Source organism: Grammomys surdaster, unplaced genomic scaffold, assembly GCF_004785775.1.
Source record: "Grammomys surdaster isolate TR1022 unplaced genomic scaffold, NIH_TR_1.0 126029, whole genome shotgun sequence".
NCBI classification, from domain to species: Eukaryota; Metazoa; Chordata; class Mammalia; order Rodentia; family Muridae; genus Grammomys; species Grammomys surdaster.
Window position 1 is genome coordinate 4,868,857 of NW_021620842.1, and position 23,622 is coordinate 4,892,478.

Below are 23,622 nucleotides of genomic sequence, written 5' to 3' on the forward strand. Positions count from 1 at the left end.
TCTGACCCCTGACTTGAGCGTTCCCTGACCCCATGCAAAGTCTAGATCCTTTCCCAGTTTATCCCAACAAGCGATAGTTAAATTACCAGAAACTTCGAACCAAGGAGCAATGGTATCGCACTCATCCAAAAACCTTTCAAGGGTGCTTTTCTTGAGTTTCAAATTTTTAGATAACAGCAGCTCCTGAAGAGCCAAAAATATTGGGTGCGACTGAGAAGCGCCCATACTTTCGATACACTGTGCCTTTCACTTTTGGTCTGCAACAATGTAAAATTTTCTGCTCTCTCTTTGTCTGCGGCAAAGAGCAAAATGGCTGCGCTCCGCTCCGCAGACTTTACTGTTCCAACTCACCTCGGAAACTTTCCCTTATTCCACAACTTTCCCTCATCCCATTTACCTGGGAACTTTGCCTCGTCCCAATAACCTGGGAGCTTTGTCTTGTCCCAATAACCTGGGAGCTTTATCGTTCCTACTCGGAAACTTTATTGCCTCTTTTACCGAGGGCCTTCTCTTGTCCCAACTTAACCTGGGAACTTACCGGTGCACCACCCTGACTGCTTGAAGTTCTGAGCTTCGCTGTTTCCCCGTACCGGCCGCCAGTTGTCGCGTCCACCCTCGACCAGCAAGGAAGACGCAACGCACGAGCTCTTCTCCAAGCAGTTTATTCAGGACCTTTGAACAATCTTCTAACTGATGACCTTCTAACTGACCACCTTCTAACTGACGACCTCGAAGGAAGCCTCTCCCAGGCTTAAGTACTCTAGGGCTAGCCAACCCCTGTCTGACACGTGGCAACAGCAGATAGGTCCACACACGGAGACAAGCCAGATCAACTGCCACTGCCATATAAGGAGTTGTTTACTCCTAAGAGTCCTCGCCAGCAGGTGGTGGAAGGCAGAGACCAGTGCCATCTTAAAGGCGCAGCACTATGCGGCTCTCCACGGCAGAAAAGCCTAATGCTCATCACTTTGTGGTGGGAAGAACTGTAGCTTTTCCAGATCAGGACTATTCTCTACTGTGAGTCATTATGTAAGGGGCAGGCAATATTTACCATCCACTCCTACAACTCACAAGACTTTATATACTCCTTTTAATCTGCAAAATGTCCCAGCAATTGACTAACTTCTTTGAGCACAGCCACTACTATTTAAATATTTAAATAAAGAGCTAGGGATCATGATTTAAAGACTCTCTGGAATTTGGGGATGATTTTAGTAACCTTTGGCTTTCTTACAGCCATCTTACGATTTTAGATACTCTGAGATCTGCCATGACACTGAAGCCCATAAATTTGCCTTCTCATATATCTGTGCCTCTCTATGATCTAAGAAATTCACAAGTGTTAGATTTGAAGAACAAGAATTGAGGCTCAAGTTCATGAACTTGCTGCACAATTTTGACAAAATTGGTTCATAGCTCATAGACTTGGGTTTTTTTTTTAATCCCTATTAGAACGGTAGCAAATTTGTCTCACAGCTAGTTGGAGGAAGCACCAAGAGATGGAGAACAAAGCTAAGCCTCATGATGCAAGACTGCAATTAGGAGGCAGAGGCAAGAGGACTGCAAGTTCAAGGACAGCCTGGGTAAATTAGTGAGCTCTCTCTCTCTCTCTCTCTCTCTCTCTCTCTCTCTCTCTCTCTCTCATATACAAATACAAAACAAAAGCTGCTTCCCCCATGTTCAATACTCTAGTACATATCTTCGGTTGCCCACCACACATATTCACACTGAAGAATAAAACGTGGGCTTCCTAAGTAATGTTAAATAATTTTGCTCACAATGGTGGTTTTATTTTCCTTCTCCAGGTCTCAATCAGTGAAATACTAGCATGGATTTGGTACATGCAGGTTTCCCTTTGTGGGGCATATATCTTATTTACACAGCTTATCCCAACACTTGGATCACACATACTTAATTTATATCCTGAAATGTATTATTATTTTGCTTATGTCCATTAAGTAAAGATGTTTATCTTTCGTGTATAACTGTGTACATTTGAAGCTGCTGCTTGAGGGCTGAGATTTGAGTATCTCACTGAAAGAAAAAGCTGTACGACTTCATGGGGAGCATGAGCTTCAGAATGAAATCTGAGTTCAAATCCCAGCTTCTCTGGTTAACAGCTTGTGCAGTGTTTGATTGAGAGGAAAACTTTTATGTGAGGTTATAGATAAGAAGTAAAACTCAGAGATGTTTCACATAGCTTTGCTACCCCACCTAAGCTCTGGGAATGGGCTGTGCCACCAGCCCTCACCCAGCTTTCCTTGAATCCACAGATAAAAGACTTAGACACACACGGTTGTTCAATTTTAACTTGTCTTTTGGGTGCTATCTATCTCCTGCCTGGAAAAGGGTGCCCCCATCAATATTCTCAGTTCCCCACCTCTCTACCTGCTCTAAACTTCAGTTGTTCAGTTACATCTAGTACCTGCTAAACTTCCCCAACAGCCTGCCTGTAGGCGCATTTCCATTTGAAATTTCACAGGGCTGGTCATCATTTCTTCATCAGAAACATGGTGAACTCTGCTTTCCTCCCTTGCATCCCTCCAGGGACCCAGAAGTCCTGCCTATCCCTTCCACTCAGCAGTTAGCCCAGGCTTCTATACTGACGGATTAAGAACCAACTGGGGAACAGGGCCTTAGCATCAGAGTCAGAAGTATGGCCAGTGTGCTGCTTTAATAAAAGAAAGGGGAACTGGTGTTCAGAGGATGGTAAATCATGGAGAATTTACTAGGAAATAGATGGGGAAACTGGAAAGAATATGTTCATAAAGGGATGCTTATGCTTTAATTTTAGGTGGAAAGGGAGAAGGCAGGTTATTCTCCCTGTGCCTTGCTGATCTGATTTGCTTTTTCTTTCCAAGTGATCCTTAAACCAAAGGAACATAGTTGATCTTCTCATGTTCAATGGCTAGTCAAATACATTTCTACTCTGAACTTGTCAACTATAAAGTTGGTCCATTATCAGTCCTTCATAGGGCTATTGTGAGGGTTCAGTGCACTTGGCTCAGTATTTTGTGCATTCAAAGAGCTCAAGCCATGTTAGTTCATTTCAGTTATTCAAGGAATTTCTCAGTTGAAGGGGCCTGGTGCTTTGATGAAATGCATTCAGTACACCAGTAATAACAAAACAAAATACAAAAGCCCAACAAGTTTAATTGGTTAGTTGGTTAATTGGTTTCACTGGTTAGTTTTTTAGTTTGTTTGTCAACTTGACACAGTCAATTAAAGGAAAAGAGTATTAATTGAGGAACTGCTTCTATCAGATCAGACTGTAGGCAATTCTGTTGAGCTTTTTCTTGATTAATGTGGAATTGTAGAAAAGCATACTGTAATAGTACTTCCTAGGCAGCTGCTGGTGCTGGGTTATATAAGACATCAGGATGAACAAGCCAGTAAGTATCTTTCTACTCTTGTCTCTCTTTGTGTTCCTGTCCTGACCTTCCTCAATCATAAACTATGCTGTGGACCTGTAAGCTAAATAAATCTTTTATGGCCCCAAAGTGGGTCAAAGTTTTTATCTCAGCAATGGAAAACAAACTAGGACACAAGCAAGTCTAATGTCATACCATATAGATGCTTTTCCAACAATCTATATCCAGTTCCTCATAATGGGGTATTTCTCATCTCTTTCAATTATATTTTCAATTAACATAATAATCATATACCTAAGTGTGATATTTTAGTACTCGTACACAAGATGAACTAATAAAATGAGACAGACAGCATTTTCAGTTCTTATTTTTTTTTGTTTGGTTTGGATACTTTGTGTTTCTCTCTTCTGGTTCTTTTCAAATACATTATGAATCATTGTATAGTATAATCACCCTCCTCTCCTCATTCAGAAGAGACCAGGACTGGAATTAATTTAACAAACTGGCAATGAATACTTACTGTGTGCATAGCCTTGGGCTTGATGCTGGGTTTATTATAGTGTTAATAAACCACCGTACTGTGAAGAGAAAGTAGATGATAATTGGGAACTATCTCTCAATAAGAACTATGGATGTTGAGTTCTAGCTAGGAAATGTTCTTGAGAATAAGAAGGCAGATGGGTTTTCCAGAAATACTTCTGACCTTGGGATCAAACAGACTGGTTTTAATCTTGGCGTAGCCAGGGGTTAGAAGAGAAGCTTGGCCAGATCTAGGGCAATTTGTGCAACCAGACCACTAATAATAGCAGCTGATTTTATCACATAAAATGAACCAAATGCATGTAAGTCCTTACTAATGAAAATAGTGTAATTCTCTCTCTCTCTCTCTCTCTCTCTCTCTCTCTCTCTCTCTCTCTCTGTGTGTGTGTGTGTGTGTGTGTGTTTGTATGTGTATGTGTTTGTGACTTTGCATGGCATTCTAGTTTCTCTTCCTCAACCTCTGCAGACGAGCAATGAGATTACAGATTAGAGGTGAGAAAGGAGACATGACATTAAATGCAATGTATTATCCTGGATCCATTCAAGGACCTGTAGAAGGAAATTAAGGAGCAATTGTGTACTTCAGAGTCAGCTGTGAAGTAAATTGAATTGTGTCAGTGAAACTTTTTTTTATTATTATTTTTGACAGTAGGTATGTTACAGTTATAAGATGCGAATATTTTAGGGAGCTGAATAAAGGTAAATATGAGGGATTCTCTCTCTCTCTCTCTCTCCCTCTCTCTCTCTCTCTTTCTCACACACACACACACACACAGACACACATACACACACGGACACACACACACACACACAGACACACACATACACACTGGGATTTCTGTCACTATATAGCCCATGTTGCATGATCCTCCCGCGTCAGCCTCCTGAGTGCTGGGATTACAGGTGTGTAGTACCATCATACTTAGCTTTCTTGTACCCCTTTTACAATATTTTTCTAAATCTGAAACTGTCCCTAAATGAAAAGCTAAGAAGTGAGATTTGGTCTTTGACAAATATTTTTCCTCTCAGAGTCTAGTTTGCTTTTGTTAAAAATGTTAACAGTGAAAGAAAGCTGCTTGAGATAATCACCTCGTAAAGATGAAAGGTGTAGTTTGAACCATCATTTTGCTTCTGAAGACCTGCCTTCCCTAAAGTAGGCCCTATCTCTTAAAGATTCCACCATCTTCCAGTAGGGACATAAAGGGGATCTGGCTGTGGCTTGTGTCACTCAGTTCATCATCAGGGTTGATTTGGCTGATTTGACTGATTTGGCTGATCTTGCTGGCTAGACTGGTGACCCTTCTCTTACTGTTCCTTTGCAGAAGCTGTAGGTCTTTTTGAAGATGACAACCTTAACTGATGGAGGAGTATTATTCTTCCATCAAGACCATATGAAAAATTGAGTACTCCTTCTAGAACCTCTGAACAAGCTCTCATGGTCCACCATTTTCTAATAGTGTCACAGGCTGTGACTAATCTTTGTTATATGGAACCTTGGATCCAAACTATATAGTTGCTCATCTCCATGGGGGTGGGTGGGGCAATCATCCTAACCTACTTACCGTTGTCAGGAAATCAAAGATAGACTAGTACAAAAAGCAGCGTGAATGCTTTAACCAGGACAAAGTGATTCTTGCTGTTGGTAATCACAACTTTACTGTTTTGAGCTGCCACAACTTCAGGGGATTCCTGCCAAATCAAAAGCATCTGGATACAAACCACTTCCAGCCATGCAGAATGCCCTCTGCCAAGGAAGTAATAAAGCTGTCTTTGTGGCTGGATGGCTGTTGTCAAGGAGATGGCTCCAGATAGCCCAAACAGCTGATGGGAGTGATGTCACTTCTAGGCTTGGCAGAAAGAAATACCACAGTGAGAAAAACAGGGCAATGGCCCCTCTGTCTCCAATCATGAATATGCTACAGTAGCAGGAAAAGCAACTTCCGTTATAGTTTTTCCTTTGTGTAATTGGTTCTATTTTCAGTTTCCAGGTTCACCAGGGGTTAAGCTCATAATTCACAAACATAGTCCTGCTGAATAGGGCAAGGGATTAACTTTCTATAGGTTCTTTATAGTTCTCTATTTCAATTTGTATATGGGAAAACCAAAGTATGAAAAGCAGAGACAGTCACAGGGTAAGTTGTAGTTGGATACATTGCTTGGCCTGGACTCCTATTAGTCAGCCACCTTGAGATATTTCCTTTAAGAATGGAATCTGGTGGTTATTGCACTTAAGTACTGTGCTAGACCTCCTGTCTTTTTTTGATTTCTGTTTTGTTTTACATTTCCTACATGTATACAATGTGTTATTGTCACAATCATCACCTCCCATTACACTCTCTTATCCCTGCTGATTCTGTTGTTCTTTCCAACTACTGTCTCCTACTTTCATGTTCTTTTTCTCCCCACTAAGTTTGATTAGGGTTGTTTGTATGAGCATGGATGGTGGTTATTCAGTGATCCTCCTCCAAAGACATCACAGATCTCATGTCTGCACTGTAAGTTCTAAGATGGAAACAGAACAGAACACTTGGAGAATACAGCCTGTGTGCATGATTAGGGCCTTTAGGACATTAGGGTGCAGAGAGGCCTGGGCTCAAATCACATCCCTGGTTATTGGCAGTTTGCAAAGGGGTGTTTAGAGTTATGTGGACGTGAGACTTACTATTAAAAGAATTCTTAAAGTTATCTTAGGTTATCCTTATAAAGACCTTACAGGATAGGTACTAGTCCGTTCTCTCAGATGGAGCAATTAAGTCTGTCAGTCATGGACACCCACTTATTCTCCTAGGATCGCAGAATATAAGAGGTAAAGTTATCGAGCTAGTGGTGTCTGGCACAAAGAGTCTTGTAGCTGCAGAGTGCCCAGTCAAAGGGACAGGACAGAAATGCTTTACTGCCAGGGACCACTGTTCCACATCCACTGTTCTCCCCTTCCTTCCCCTTCTTTCTCCTTCCCTCCTTCTCTCCTCTCCACCTCTCCCCTCCAGTCACTTACTCCTGTGTAGATTTATTAAGAAAAAGTGAGGATGAACTCCTAAGAGGAGGAGAGGTTTAAAGGCAGGAATAGTTGAAATTCTAATTTAGTCAGGACCTTTGTTTGGGAGGGAACGGATGTCTCTTCTTAAGATATATTCACTGGCCAAGAAGGTTAAAACATGATTCCAGAGTGCTCAAATGTTGATACCAAGAGCTAAGGATCTGGTTTTAATGGATAGTAAATTTGTTTATTACTTTGGGCAAGTCATTTCTTCTCTCTGGGTCTCAGTTTACTGATTGTTGGTGCATGAGTTCTAATAGTAACAAAATTCACTTGAAGCATGGATGGGCGCTTTACAGGCATGCGGCTTCAAACTCAGGTTGTAAACTACTGCTTGTAATAGCGCTCCACAGGTGGTATTTTTCTAAATCGAGGCAAAACTCAATTATTTGAGTTCCAACTTAAAGCAGAAGTCTTTTGCATACAAAGAGCCAAGGCGCGATTGTGGGGTCATGACTCTGGAATAGCAAACAGAATGGTACTAGGAGCTGTCCCAGCTCCCGCTTAAATTAACTGATTGCCGCGGACTTTTACCCTCAACAAATATGGCGCTCTCCGTGGCTTCGACCCGAGTGCCCTCACACACAAAAAATGGTTGCCGCTTCTTTTCTCCTAGTATTGCAGGCACAAGGGCGCAGGTTCTGCCCTGAGTTAAGATGGCGCCCACTTACGCTTTCCCTGCCCGGTTTCGGGTCTGTTCTGGGCGGCTTCACCGCGCGGGCCTCTATGACCCCGCCTTGATTCCGTAGGAAGAAGCGCCGGGAAAGATGGCGGCGGCTGCGGTTTGAATTCCAGCGGCGCCGCTTGACTGAGAACAAGAGCTGGGTTGGAGGGGGCGGGACCTGGGGAACCGAGAGCGCCGCGACTGACGGGGAACCAGTGGCGCTGCCGCCGCAGACACCGGTGCCACCCCTCTGTGTTCATGATGGACTCGGGGATGGAAGAGGACGTCACCCTGCCTGGGACCCTCAGCGGCTGCAGGTGTGGCCTTGGCTTTGGGATTCGTGGTAACTGGGTTGGGGTTCTTAGTGAGGGTGGCTCACTCTCTGGAGGCCTTCGGTTTGCTTGGGGATGGTCCCGGCTGCGACTCGAGTGTGGTGGGACCTGGGGATCCAGCCAGCACTACATCCCACTATGTGTTGTGTGTTCTGGAGTGTACTTTCAAGAGGATGTGTAGGCTAGGTAAGGGGCTTTATGAAAGAGTGGGAGGAGATGGGGCTAGTTAGTAGGGGGTGGTTGTAACTGGACCTTAGAGCACTTTGTGGGTGATTGACTCTTGTTTGGAGCTTTTCATTCATTATGGGGAATGTAGTTGTTGTTTTAGACTTTGTTTATGGAGTCACACAGTAACCGTTCAGTACAAAGGCAACAGAGCCTTGGCTGGGATGGACAGAATTGAATTCAAATCCGGCCTATACCCTGACCATGTAGGTAACCTTGGTAAATTGACTTCTCCTCTGAAAAGTGAAGGAACGATAATATGCAGTCACCAAAACTGGATGAGAATGAACAGAAGCAGTGGCTACCCAGCAGTTCTCTGGGCAAGTGTACTGGTTGACATACAACTGTGGTGAAAAAGGATGGTACTATGCTACCATCATTACTACAAGTTGTGTCGTCTATTCAGATCCCTTGGGACAAGAAATTGGATTGTTTGGGACATTTAGAATGGGTGGTTGACATGAGAACTAAACTACCCCATGTCTAACTTAGTAGATCTGTTAATACTCTCTTTTCCTTTCTCTCTCAGCCTTGACTGGACAGATGCTGCATTCATTCCTGGTCATTCATCTCTTAATCTGCCCTAGGCCCTCCAGGTGCCTTGCCATCTTCAGGATGAAGTTCCGTACTGTGGCTTCCAAGTTTCTCTATAATTGGCTACATCTGCCTCTCTAGCCTTGCCCCACCCCCATCCCTTCTCTGATTCCCAACCCTGTTCCTTCTCCAAGCCTCTGCCCTGTGTCTGACTGCCAAGCTTTGTCAGGAATGATCTTACTGAGTGGTTTCTTGCTGTCAGACTTGTGTACCTGCTGTTCATGCTGTGTCAGTTGCCCTTCCTATGCCTTTTGCCTTTGTAACATCCAGGTTCCACTGCTAGGAAACCCACACTGACATTTCCATCCTAGCTTGGGCTCTCTGTACTGATCTAGCTACCCTTACCTGTCTCCGTCCTAACCTGGTTGACAGTGACCAGCATAGAAATACAACCTATGGTGTATATTTAATTAAAAACTTTCTTGTGAACTGGGTGTGGTAGCATATGCCTTTAATCCTGGGATTCAGGAGGTGGAGGCAGGTAGATCTTTAAGGCTAGCCTGGTCTACAGAGAGAGTTCCAGGATAGCCAAGGCTACACAGAGAAACCCTGTCTCAAAAAACCAAAACAACAGTAACATCAAAAACTTTCTGGTAGTCACAACTTAAAAATAAAATAAAAAAGAAACAAGTGAAATCCCTTCCTTTGTGGTGCTGGAGGTTGAAGCCACAGTCTCTCACGCCTGCTCAGCTAGTGCTTTACCAGTAAGCAGTAGCACTATTGGAAGCAGGTGAGTTAATAGCATACATTATTTAGCTTAATATTTCCATACATCATTCTAGCAAAATCTATAAGAAAACTTGTTGATAAGATTTTTATCTTTTAATCATAAGATTGTTATCTTTTAATCTTCCTTAATCTTTGACATCTGGTATGAATTTTTATACCTAGATTGCTTCTCACTTTGGGCAAACTGCATCTCAACCTATAGTTAATGGCTTGTGTGTTGGATGGTGCAGGTATTGTTTGTTAACAGGAACTAGATTTTGTTTTTCTTTGTAACCCCAGTTCTCAGCCTAATATCTGGGGCACAATAGGAGCAGAGTGGCATTTGTCAAATCACTGAGTGAAAAATGGTTCTTTGAGGGGGTGTTTCTGTCTCCCAGGGTCCACATGGGACCCTGAAGCTCAGCTGAAATGAATAGTCTGGGGTTACAGGAAAATCCACGATAAATCAGTGCTTAAGTCCAAGCTTTCTGAATCCAAAGTCTAGTCTGCCTTTTGACTAGTCTGAACTAATTAAACTGCGTATTCAAGGGGCTCTTGCAGAGCTTCTAGCATTGAACTGGCCCTTCAAGAGTGGTGGGATTATTCTGGGCCAGATGAGTCCTCATTAGGTGACCATAATAGGAGAGGATAGTTCCTATGATGAAATCATATCTTTTCATTTTAATATACTGTTTTCTGAGCACCCTTCTCGGGTTAATTTGCAAGCTCCATATTTATAGCCTAAACTGAGCCCAGTTTGTCCTTGAATTTTTGTTGTATTAGGTCAGGGTATACCTGACCCAAGCTTATTGAATATCAGGTTGCTCTAGCACATGGTCAGTAAGTGCTTGCTGCTGTGTTAGAAGCAGACTGAAAAAGTACATGTTTATCCATAAGCATAGTTTGATTTTCACCATCATGGATGCCAAAAACCATCTGAAAAGAGGATGGGAGGGTGAAATCAAATGAGGGTTTGATGGGAATGAGAAGCTAGCTTGGATCCAAGGTAATTTTGAGCCTGGAGGCTTCAGGAGAACCATAGTTCCTTAGTTAGCAAAGTCCTTGCCTTGTAAAGGACCTGAGTTTGATCCTCAGAACCCACATAAGAATGCTGGACGTGGTGATGCATGCTAGAGAAGCTTCGACCAGAGGATCCCTGGATCTGCCTAAGGAGCCAGCCCAACCTAATCTGAGAAACCAAGGGCCCTGGAACAAGACAAAACAGCCAAGGCAGATGGCTCCTGAGGAATGACTCCAGGTTAACCTCTCAGGTCCAGATGTGTGAACATCCTTGGATGTATGCCCACACTCAAATGTGCCCCTGACCTGAACATGCACACATATGCCATAAAGCTTATCCATTCAATGTAAACTGCTGTATGTAAATAAGCTACTTACAGAGGTGTGCCAAGATCAGTATAATCCAAATTTAGATCGTTTCTGTTATTTGAAAAGAAACCTTGTGTCCACCAGCAGTCCTACTTCATTTAATTGTCACCCTGTTTCGGTAAATCTCCAACCCAAACGGGTGCAGTCAAAGAAAACACAACTCAATAATTATGACTATGCCTTGATTGGGCAGATTCACCACTACACTATTCCCCAGCTAGGAGACCCTTATAACTTGCAGGTTTTCCAGGTCACACACTTGTCCTTCCACCTCCTGCTCCTCCATCATCTTCCTCCCTCTCTTCCCACCAACCTTTATTTCTTCACCTGGCTCTAGCCTTTATTTTACAAATTCAGGTGGGCAGAAGGTTCAATAGAAGTCACTTGTGTACCGATTCACTCCTCTGCAGGCTTTCTCTGGAAAGTGGAATTAGCATCAAGATACAAGGCTGGTGCTGTCCACATCACCCCATCCCAACTCAGGCACCCTTGCTCACAATCAGTACTTATTCTGTAGATTTATCTATTCATATAGACATTACTATGTCAATCCACCCACGTTGCAACTTCTTTGTTTTTTTTTTTTTTTGTCAAGTAGTATTTCATTGGACCCATGTGCCACACTTTGTGCATGTTAATGTGGATGTTTCTTTTTTTTTTTTTGTCTCTCATGAACATTGCTATGAACCTTTATTTGTATATGAGTTTTGTGTGGACTTGAATTCTCAGTGACCTTGGGTTCTACCCAGGAGAAGAGCTGCCAGGCTGCATGGGAACTCTGCTTACTATTTGGGGGACTACCAAGCACAGTTCAGAAGACGGGGCATCGTCTGTCTCTCACGAGCAGTGTCCCTAAGGTTCTGGGTTTTTGCACTTCACCAGCAGCTTTCATTGCCTGGCTTTTTGACTCAAGCCATCCTTGCAGGCGTGATTTGATATGTCACTGTGGAATTGATTCAGTACTGCTTGATGATAGTACATAACTTTTCATGTGCTTTTTAGTAATTTTTGTTCTGTTTGGTGAGGTCAGAATTTTTTTCCCAGTTTAAAAAAATGTGAATTATTTCAGTTGTGCAATTTAACTTCTTTAGTATTTGTCCTTGAGGCATCGTCATACATGTGCACAATGAGACCAGTGTACAGATATTCATACAGCATGGTACTTAAAAGAACAACTTGGAAACAGGTTGGATTTTTTATAGCAGGGGATCTGGTGAATACACATCCTTTCAAAAGTATCCTTCAGACTTTTTGCAGTACTCTGCTGGCTCTTAAAAGTCAGCTTCCTAGGTTACAGCAGACCCTTTTCTACATAGGATAGGAGAGAGAAGGTTTCAGGCATTAAGCGATTCTTTTATGAATCATTGCCAGTCAGAATTACTGTTGCAGAATGTGTGGTAGCATTGCAATTGTGGAAACAGTTACCAAACTTCAGGACCAGTTTGTAGTCTGAAGGAAGGTGGGTGCAGAGTCTCTCACACAGTTTGATTGCATGGTTTGTGTGTGTGTGTGTGTGTGTGTGTGTGTGTGTGTGCAGCTGAGTGTGTACATCCATTTGTGTCCCCTCATGCATTTTCCTTTACCTATTGCTCCCCACCTTTACTTATGGGGGGCTTTTAAAATTTATTTTTATTTATTATTATTATTTGATTACAGAAAGCAAAAGCAACATTTAAAAAGCAGCACCCATTCAGAAAGTGGTGGTTGAACTTGATTTTAGTTTTTAAAATTCAGTTTAGAAAATGGAGTTTGTCATATTAGTGATACTTATGGGAAGAAATAGGAAATTAAGATGAGGAAAACATGCTTCCCTGCAAGTGATACCTTTGGTTCTTTGGAATTTTTTCTTTCTGTTAAGGATTTGTAGCTCACCAAGTTTTTTTTTTTTTAACAAGACCTAGAATGACTTTATATGTGCTTTTTTTTTTTTTTAAATGATTGAAGACATGTTCTACTTAGGTTTCCCTATTACCTTTATAGCTGACCTACTTTTAAGTGCTCACTTTCTTGGTGTTGGATTTTTGTATTTTCAGATTTTTCTTGGCGCCCTGATCCTGAAGGTCTTGTTTCCCTTCAAAGTTGATAGAGAGTTGTCTGAGATAGAACATTTTTATGGAGTTAGAGCAGTAATAGAAAGTTGCCCTGGAGTCATTAGTCTTAGTTGGAGTAACTATTGTGAAGTGACTATTGTGAAGTGACTATTGTGAAGTGACTATTGTAACATTATAACAAAAGTAGTTTGGGGAAGAAAGGACTTACTTCATTTACACTCTCAAGTAACAGCCCCTCACTGAGGGAAATCAGAGCAGGAACTCGAAACAGGGCAGGAACCTGGAGGCCGGAGCTTATGCAGAGGTTATGGAGAGGTGCTGCTTACTTGCTTGCTTCTCATGGCTTGCTCAGCTTGTTTTCTTTTAGAATCTAGGACTACCAGCCCATGGATGCCAACACCTACAGTGGGCTGGGTCCTTCCCTACTAATTCCTTAAAAACAAACAAACAAGCAAACAAACAACCAACCAACCCTAACAGCTGGATCTTAGATCTTATGGAGGCAGTTCTTGTTTGAAGTTCCCTCTTTTCAGATAACTCTAGGTTGTGTCAAGCTGATATAAAACTAGCTAGCACAGACATAAAAGGCCTGGATTCGAGACTTGGCCTGTTACTTTCCTGCCATCTGACTGGCAGAGACACTAAAATTATCCAGCACTCAGAGCCTTTCTTTAGAAAATGCACGCACCTTCAGGGAGTTGGCTTTTGAAACAAGTGTAAATATTTTATAACTTGTAAAGCACTGTATGTGTGAGAATGACAGTGATGTTCTGCTCCTATTTGTGAAGAATCCTAATATGCCAGGTATCTTGCTGGGCACCCTATGCCTTTTTTAAAACAGTGACTGTCTCTGTGAAGTAGCTGGTATTCTGCTGAGTGGAAGGCTGTGAGAATGGAAAAGGTGCCAGCAGGACTTAAAACATTGTACGGGAGTGTCTCTTATAGTTTAGATTTCTGTCCCTGTCCACAAATCCTCACTGAAACCCCTTAGACAATGACAGCTTCTTAGATCAGTGACTTCTACATTTTTGATGTTCCCCAAAATCTGATTTTGTGCCTGTATTACTTTTCTATTGCTTTGATAAGACACTGACCAAGGCAATTGTAGAAAAAAGGAGTTTATTTGGGGCTTACCATTTTAGAAGGTTAGAGTCTGTGCCCATCATGGTGGGGAGTATCGCAGCAGGCAGGTAGGCATGGCACTGAAGCAGTAGCCGAGAGCTCATGTCTTAAGACAGCAATCACTGGACAGAGAGGGAGACTGGGAATGACATGAGCTGTTGAAGCCACAAAGCCTTCCCTCAGTGACATACCTCCAACAAGGTCACACCTGCTAATCCTTCCCAAGAAGTTTCACTGACTGGGCACCAAGAATTCAGAATATATATATGTATATATGTATGTGTGTGTGTTTGTGTGTGTGTGTGTGTGTATAGGGGTCATTCTCATTCAAACCAGCACAGTTTCTAATTCCCACAAGTTCAACTTTAGAGATTGATGACTGGTTGATGATGTCTAACAGATAAAGCACCCAAGTGCTTTGTAACTGGTATAGTGCCTCCACTTAGTACATACTCATAGGATGAACAGCTAAATGACTGTCCCCCATAAATGTCCCACAGCTGTGAGAACTGGAAGGCACTTGTAAAGCCAGAGCTCTCAGCTCCAAAGCCTGAATTTCAGCGCTTCCTGTCTCTTGGACTGCTCTGTGCCCTGTCTTCTTATCCATGGCCCATGACTGTTTCGTGAGGTCCAGGCTGACTTGCAGGCTCCTTTTGTTCAAGTGCTAGTTAACTTCTCATCCCACTGTGCTCTCTCCTAGTGGCCTTCACCCTGTTCTGCCAAGTGATCTGGAGGTCATCAGTGACACTACTGGCTTGGGAAATGGAGGTAAGTGCACATGCTAAGAGTTAAAGGGGAGCAGGCTGAGACCATGAGCATCTGTGACCTGATGTGGTATGTATTGTCCTGGGGTCCAGAGCCTACCTGGCCTGACACACAGTGGGCACTCAGCATCTTGTATGTGTTGTGTACTACTTTGCTCTACCTTCTTCATGTTGAAACTGGACTGTGGGAGATTACAGTCTGGGTTTTGCATTCTTCATCATTCTGAAAGAAGTACATGTTATCCTACGTATGCAGGTAGTGCTAATAATTTACCTTGTTGAGTTATCTTGGAGAATTTTCACTTGTGCTTTTTTTTTCTCTTCTCTAAAGTTATGAGATATGTGAAAAAAAGAAGCTTTGGAGAAGACAGAAAGAAAGAGAAGGTTTATGTCTGGGAAATGCTATAACTTAATAGGCCATCCCCAGGTTTTCCTCTGAGACCTGTTAATTTTTACTTGAAACAAAAAGTCTGATGAGCAGAAAGTTGTGAGGCCTACCCTTAATTCAGCCCACGATCTACTTGCACTTCTTGCCAGACTCTGGCCAAGCATTGAGATTCAATGTGGAATGTCAGTGACTTCAGATGGAGAACAGACAGACAAGAAGTTACTCTGATAAATCCTTTTGATAAATCCGGGTTAGGAACTGAGAAGAGTTAGGTGCTGTGAGAAGAAATGGAAGAGTAAGGGAGTCAGGTGAGCGTTTCCCAAGAGACCAGTCACTGGAACTGAGACTTGGCACTGGAGTGAGGTTGGGGAAGGATGGGATGAACAGCCCTGACACAGGTGGCTAAGCACTGACTGAGGAAAGAAAACAAACCTCTGTGCTCCTCAGACAGGCATACAGGGCTCTGCACACTCTGCCTGCAGTTGGCCTGTGCCTGGGGCCTTCTGTTTTCTTTTCTGCCTGCAGCTGCCTGCTGTGTTGAGAACTTGGCTTAAAGTGCACCCCCTTCTTTGGCTCTTCCTGGTTACTTAGCATCCTCTCTCCTCTGAGCATTATATGTATTCACTTTTCGTATTCCTCTTGGCCTCTATGTAAGTATACAGAAGCAAACAGGTTCTCACTCATCTGCACCCTTCTCCCTCCAGTCAAACACCAGGATCTGGCCTGCGTTATCCCAGTTGTCCCCTAGCTGTTCCTTCCCGTTGTTCCTCTTCTGAACTCCTCAGTGTCTGTTCTCCGAGAGGCAGCCAGAGGGAGCCTGAATCTGTTCACATTGCTCTCAGTCCTGCAAATAGCAGTGCAGCAGTTAGCGGAGGCTGCAAGGCCAGCCTTCCTGCTTTACTTTTCTCGATCTCAATCACTTTTTAGCCTAGCACATGATCACCTAGTTGTCTTGTCTCTTTCCTCCCTCTAGAATGGATCCATTTGTTTCTCGGTGTAGGAAGACCCAGAAAACCTTGGCAGGAAGCAGCCTTTCAGTGCAGCTTTGTCAGAGACTGAATGCTCAGTCACTTGATACACTCTAATCACCGTCATGACATTTGACATTTGTCCCCTCACCCCGATCCCCCACCCCCTTGCCTTGGAACCAGGTGCAGGCTCACTGTCTCCTTCACTGTTGTTTCCCAGAGTGTAGACTGGTGCTCACTGCAGGGCAGGCGTGTGGTAAATGTTTAATGAACTAAAGAAGCTCTGGAGAGACTGGGTCCCAGCAAGGTCTGTGGGCAGCTGGGTTGGAGATTCCCACCATTGCCTGCTTCTGTAAGGAAACTTTTCTTGGAACACAGGCTCTGTGTTTTTGATTCACTTTATGAGGCTGCTCTCGTGTGGCAGCAGAGGTTGTACATAGCCTACAAAGCCTAGATAGTCATTGGTGTTCTATGAAAGAGTTCACTAGCTCTATCGTCAAGTCAGTCAGGCTGTCATAGTTACTGACATGTGAGGAGGAGGAAGAATATCAGGAATGACATACTTTTTCACATGTCCCATATAAGTTTAGGGTTCATCCCTTGACATATGTGGTTACGTTGGGGCCAGAGTAACTGTTCCTACTCTGACCTTCACTTCTGGGCTCTCAGCCCCAATAGGAATGCTGGACAGCCTGCTTGTCTGACGATTTCCTTTGTGTGTTTCACCTTTCCACAGTGCTCCCAAATGTATCTGAAGAAAAGGTCTCTCCCACAAGAGCCCGGAACATGAAGGACTTTGAAAACGTAAGTGAAGATACCAAGTCATCATCCCTTTCTAAAAAGTCATGTCTGCTGCCACCATGTAGCCAGGCCTGGGAGAGAAGTGTTTCTTGAGAACTATTTGAGTATGTCAGAGGCAAGGGGATGCCATATTGTGGGGCGTGATGGCCGAGGGCATTATCTGTGAGGCTTTTACATGCACATACAACCATCTTTCATACAAGTTTTGGTAGGTTCTGCCTGGTAATTGGCTTGTTTCTGGTGTATTGCCATACTGTGTAGTGAAGTGGAGCTGACAGTATCATAGGGATAGGATAGTTAAGCCCTCACTGGGCCTGGCTGCAACTCCTGAGGTATTTTATATTGGCCCCATTTTACAAAGGGGTTGTCAGAGAAGGGGACACTGATTTACGGTCAGATACTAAATATGTAAAAGACAGAGCTGGGGTTCAAATTCACTTTTTAGAAATGGATAGTTTTGTTTCTTTTTGAGAAAAAGTTTCTCTGTGTAGCCCTCGCTGTTCTGGAACAAGCTCTCTTGATTAGGCTGGCCTCAAACTTGGCGATCTCCCTGCTTTTGCCTCCTAAGTGCTGGGATTAAAGGTGTGAGCTGCCACCACCACCTGTCTGAAAATGAATATTCTTTTAAAATTTATCTTAACTTATTTTTTTGAGTGTGTGGTATATGTATGTTATGTGTATATGAGTGTTGATGTATATGAATGTGCAGGTGTGTATGTCTGTGTGGGTATATGTAATGGCCAGAGAAAGATGGCAGGTGTTTTCTTCTGTCACTGTCTGCCTTATTCTCTTGAGAAAGGATCTCGGATCTCTCACTGAACCAGAAGCTTGCCTTTTCACCTAGGCTGGCTGGTTAGCAGCTGGCTAGCAAGATCCCAGGAACTGTGAATACTGATAATGCAGTGATTTAGAGCATCTCTGTACCTCCCGGTGCTGGGCTTACAAGCATGCCTAGCACTGCCCAGTTTTTATTTAGTTTTAAGTTTCAAAGTTGATTTAAATTGAGGAATTTATGATACCTATATCCAAGTTCCTGTATTAAGATAGGCTTTTATCCACTAAAACCTTGTTCAGACATTATAGTACTCACATAACAATGGCAGACATTATAGTACTCACATAACAATGGTTTTCACTAATGGCTTGAGTGAAAATTTCCATTGCCCATTTTGGCTGGCTTGCTTTCTTCCCTCCCTTCTTCCTTTCTTCCCACCTTCCCTTCTTCCCTTCTCTTCTTCCTTCCCTCCCACCTTTCTTTTCTTCCTTCTTCCTTTCTTCATCCCTTCTTCCCTCCCTTCCTCCCTTCCTTTCTTCTTTCATACTGATTATTTGGAACTCTACATCATGAACCCTGAGCACAATCACTTCCCAGTTCTCACTTCCCAGTTCTTAGTCCTTCCAGTTTTGCCCTGCTCCCCTCCGCCCCTCCCAACCCCCCAAGAAGAAAGAAAAAAGAAAAACCAACCAACAAACAAACAGGTTCAATTTGTGTTGCTCATCATATGGAGCATGATCAAACTCTTAGTGGCCTGCCCCTTAAAGAAAACAGTCCTTCCCCATTGCACCTGGACAGATGTCTCCATAGATCAACTATCGAGAGCTACACTTCAGCATCCTCATCACATTTTTAAGAGTTCTCTTCAATCCTACTCAGTCTTTTTAAGTGGGTGTTGGGGATTTGAATTTAGGTCCTGATGCAATAGCATCATAGCCACATAGTAAAGCTGCTCCTTCCACCTGAGGGCTGCATTGCCTCTCCCCTTTCATTTTGTCAACTTTGTGGCTGGTGAATGGAGTGTGGGTAGCCTATACCCAATGTCGTGTTGTAATTGTCAGAGAATGGACTACTGGTGACAGATTTGACTTTGAAGCTCAAGCATTGTGCCTTTCATTTGTTAGCAAAGGGGGTTTGTTGTCCAGTAACAGGAAAATAAGGTTATTTTCCCAATTCCAATTCTCTTTAACAAATTACCTGCTCAACGCTCTCATTTATCATGAGAAGAATTAGACCCTTCTTCATTTGTAACCAAATGAAATCCACACTATGCCGGACACAGGAGATATTTATCAGAGAGAAGATGGAGGACACAGAGGGAAGGACGCCTACAATTATGTCTCTCTCTCCCCAGTTGTCTTTGCAGAACAGAGTGCTGCTGTCTCTGGATTTAATTTAGAATACTCATTACTGCTAATAGTTATCTGCAAACCACCAGTGACCAATTGAAGAAATGACTTGTCAGATCTCTAATGGAAACAAGTAATTTTTGAGCTTTGATTTGTTATAATTTCAGCTGTACATGCGCTGTTACGCTGTGGGGTCTGGGGCCTGAACTGAATGAGATTTGATTGTTCCACATCGTGTATAATTAAAATATGCTCTCCTGTTAAATGCTTGTTCCTGTTTGATCATACGAGTAATAATAGCTACTGTTTATTAGGCTCTGGCTCTGAGCTGGGCACTTTAAGTTTGAAACTCTTCGTAGATGTTTCTTTAATATTAAAGCAGCTTTGTAAGATCAAGAGTTATTATTTATTGTCAAAGAACACAGTTTTAAATTGCATTACCAGATTAGAAAATTTTACAGCATTGTATAGTTTTGGATTTACATCTGCCTTTGGAATCCTGAATCCTGCTCTGTTTAAGATTTATTAGAGATACTGAGGCTTGGGCATGTGATGTGGCAAAGGTGGTCTTAGAGGACCTTACTAGTGACCACAATTCCTCTGGATAGATTCTATGTTGATCCTCTTTTGCTGGTGACTTTTGGCTAGCTGCTTAGCCTACCTGTGTGTCCCCTCCTTTCTAATAGGCTGTTAGGAGGATGAAGCCTCTGTCCTAGTGTCAAGTACAGCCATGTGTCAGCTGGCCCTCCTCCTCCCTACTCTACTATTATTGTCGTGTTTCTCAGCTCTGCTGTGTGATTGAAGTGTCTCTTGCTCAGACTGTTCTTGATGGCTAAAATCTCATTTTTCTTGAAGGTGAGGGAGAGCTTTCTATGCCAATATGTTTTAGGATTTATGTTTTTTCTTTATGACTGTGGTCCTTTGGCTGCTGTTAGATTTTTATGGCATTAATATTTTTTATTGTAGCATTTTTGAGAGCAAATTCTGCAGCTGAAATTGAAATGACCACACTGTTCTCACTGTCTCCCTTTCAGGTCTTTATAAGTCACTGAAATTTTTCATTTGGCCTGAGCTACATTTTGTGGCTCAGCCCTTCAATCTCTATGGCGATATTCTGAGCTTCCTGGGAGATGCTTATAGGAAAAGAATTTGGCATCTAAAGTGGATTTTAGATGGGCATGCATATTAAAGGGAGGCAGAATTCTTTTGTGTTAAAGGGGAAACTCCTGCTTTTCTTGTTCTAGTCTCTGATAACTGCTATGTGAACATCGTCAGTTTCGTTTAATGAGTTCAGTAAGGCATTGATATTGATCCCTTTGTGGTTTTGCCCAGAGTTTATCTGTTCAATAAGTGGTTTGCATGGACAAGCCAGGCTGTTTTCCAGGGGCGGAGGAATCTTCAGTGGGTTCTACCTAGGTAAGTGTCTCTGTCACAGTCTGATTGAGAAGATGGCTAGGAAGACAGTGCAGTGATGTAGTGAGTGAGTAAGCAAGCACCTCCTTGGATGTCAGGGATAGACAGGGCTTGGGCAAGTGGGGAGGGCTTGAAGAACACTGCATACAAAGACTCACATGCAGCATTGAGAGAACATGTTAATCAAGTCAGGAAACTCTGAATATTTTGCTCAGAATGAGAGTATCTCAAGGAAATGAAGCCTGGAAGTAGGTGGGGCTGTCAGTTCTTAAGTGATACACTGTTGATTGTTGTCTTGAAGATGAAAGAGGACCATTGATAAATGGGAAAGTAAATGACCAGAAATTATGCTTTCAAAAGATGATTCATCTGTGAATGTGAGAGGAGAGTTTGGAGGGGAACAAGGCTGGAGACACGGTTAGTGAAGATCTGAGGACTAGTAGAGAAGCAGCAGGGCCAGACCCTAAGGCATGGAAGAGGTAAATGTAGAGTGTGGCCTTATATGCATGGGTGCTTTCGAGAACCTCCCATGAAAGTGAAGCTAAGGGAGTCTTTCAGAGTTACCTAGCAGTTTTTGAGACTTGGTTTGGAGAGAACCTAGCAAGAAGTCTGGCCTGTGAGGAATACACAAGAAAATCTAAAGCCTGCCCTGTGCTGAAGGTCTCTAGCCACTGCCCCTAGTTCTGCCTGTCAGTCTGGATTTTCTGCTGGTCCTTTTACATTTCCTTGACTTTGAAATAAAATTTTTAAGTTCTTACTGTGGTCCACAAAGTCCTACCCAATGTAGTTGGTTGGCAGCTCCCTGTTGCTTGGTGCTCACCATGTTTCTATCTCCGAGACACAAAGTACTCCATACATAGAATGCCCTTCTCCACCACACTCAGCTTTTTCCTGGGTAAGGGTCTTCACTCTGGCCTGGGACACTGTGTCTCCCTTTCCTTGGTTGTTTGGACCTTCATGTCTTAATTTTACTTTGACCTGGTTAGAAAGACTGTCTGTCTCTAATGCATTATACTGTCCTCTAGCAATCACTCAGCACCCTCTCTTTTCAGTCAGGCTCTTACAACTGTTTGCCATTAAGTATGTACTTGCTTAACACGTGCCACTGTTGGGAGTCAGCACAGAACCTAATAAAATAGGAGACTTTTAACAAGCACATGTTGATTGAGTGAGTTACTCCATGGCATACTGAACTGCTAGGTTTTGATTGCGTCCTCTGTAGGGTGGAAAACATAATATTTATCTTGTAAGCTGTGGTGAGGACAGTGCATGGCATATTGGGCCTTCAAGAAATTTGTTGCTCTGTGGTAGTTGTTAATAAAATAAATGGAGACAACACAGTCAAGAGACACAGATTGTAACAGCATGGGGCATGCAGAACGAGTCACAGGAGGAAAAGCAGAAATGCAGATACAGGGAGGCTAAGAGTGGGAACCCAGGGAAGAGTTTGGGGTGAGGCAGAGGCACAGTGGTCTGGGGGAATACAGACAGGTGGAAGTGGCTAACTCAGAGCTGTAGAATGATAGTCACCACCACTCTCTGTGGCGTTTACCTGGATGATATGGGGTATTTGCAGTGTCTGAGAGTCAAGTTTGGCTTTTGAGTGCTAATTGTTGAGCACAGGGGTTTGTGGAATGAGATGGCCTGGATTAAACCTTCTGAGTTCCCATACTTCTGCATGTCCTGGCCATGCCCTCCAAAAACCTGGCCAGATGGTTGGCTGGGCAGTGTAAATTTTTACAATCTTTTTGAAGGCCATTTGGAAAGAGATTTTGATAGTAATAAAAATAAAATTACTCTTGAGCCCAATAATCCATTTTGGGGAAATTTATCCTAAACAACCAACCCACTGGCAGGGAAAGGAAAAAAAAATCTCTGTTCGTGAGGGTATTTGTTGCCACATTGTGTATAATTGTGAAAAATTTGGAACAAGGGAAATTATATTTTACATTTGTTGTCTCCTTGACTCTTTGGAGCATGCTTGTTTTGAGGCTATTTCATAAGTGAGGAAATGGAGGTTGCAAAGATGAACTGACTTGCCTCTGAGCCTGGTTTGAATTTAGACCTTATCTCTCAGGTTGTAAAGCCTGTACACTTTTTACCACTGCACAATGAATGCTGAACAATTGACTCACTCACGTTAGTGAAGCTTAATGTAGTCTTTGTGTGTATACACACACACATTTGTGTAGATACATGAGTGTGCTTGTGTGTGTGTGCATAGAGTTCAGAGATCAGCATACAATGTTATTTGCAATCTCTTTCTACCTTCTGCTCTGAAAGAGAAGTTTCTCACTTAACTTTGAGCTTACTCATTCAGCTAGCAAGTGGCAGGAATTCTTCAGCCTTTACCTTCTTAGTGCTAGGATTATTGGCTTGCACTGCCACCTCTGACTTTTGAAAATGGGTGCTGGAGTCAGACTTGGATCTTTCCGTTTGCATGACAGCAAGCATTTTGCTGACTGAGTTATCTCCCCAGACATAATTCAATCTTTTAAAGTGATAATTAGCACACATGTACTGCACAGACACACATGCAGGCTAAGTACCTATACATAGTCTTAAATAAAGTGATCATAATGTTTAGCTCCATAACAAGAAACATACCTAAGGTGTTCTATTATGTGAAAGCAATTGAATCTACAAGCTCATCTAGGCTGTGATGCTGGCAGTGTTGATTTCTGAGCAGATAGAGTACTGAGTGCCGAGGTAGTTGTGCTCTGTATGTTATCCAGTTATTTTTAACCAGCTTTTTATTTAGATTTAATTTTACTTAAATTATGTCTGTATGTATATGTGTCTATGTGTAGGGATATGAACATGTGTACATATGCCCAAAGAGGCCAGAGGTATGGGATCCCTTCTGAGTTAGAGTTATAGGTAGCTGTGAGCTGCCTGACTTGCAAGCTGGGAGTCAAACACAGGTCTTTTGGAAGAACAGTGCATGTCTTTAACCACTGAGCCATCTCTTTGGCCCTCAATTTTTGTTTTGTTTTGAGACAGGTTTTTTTTTTTTTTTTTTTTCTCTGTAGTCCCACAGCTGGTCTTGGATTCATTACGTTGCCCAGCCTGGTTTTTAACTCACTGTGATCATCTAGCGTCAGAAGCCCACGTACTGGGACTGTTGGCAT

The 23,622-nt window shown here is 42.8% G+C and overlaps 1 protein-coding gene across 4 annotated transcripts in view; it reads left to right on the top strand.

Annotated features, from left to right (window-relative positions):
- Positions 1 to 7,821: 7,821 nt before the first annotated feature.
- The window catches only part of Cdk5rap2 (CDK5 regulatory subunit associated protein 2), a 185,866-nt gene continuing 170,065 nt past the window's right edge, over positions 7,822 to 23,622 (top strand). For all 4 annotated transcript variants that reach the window (XM_028754629.1, XM_028754631.1, XM_028754632.1 and 1 more), the window contains exons 1-3: positions 7,822 to 7,929; positions 14,734 to 14,801; positions 16,890 to 16,957. In XM_028754629.1, coding sequence (XP_028610462.1) covers positions 7,871 to 7,929; positions 14,734 to 14,801; positions 16,890 to 16,957 — 195 coding nt within the window. In that variant the 5' untranslated portion in view covers positions 7,822 to 7,870. The remainder of the gene's footprint in view (positions 7,930 to 14,733; positions 14,802 to 16,889; positions 16,958 to 23,622) is intronic.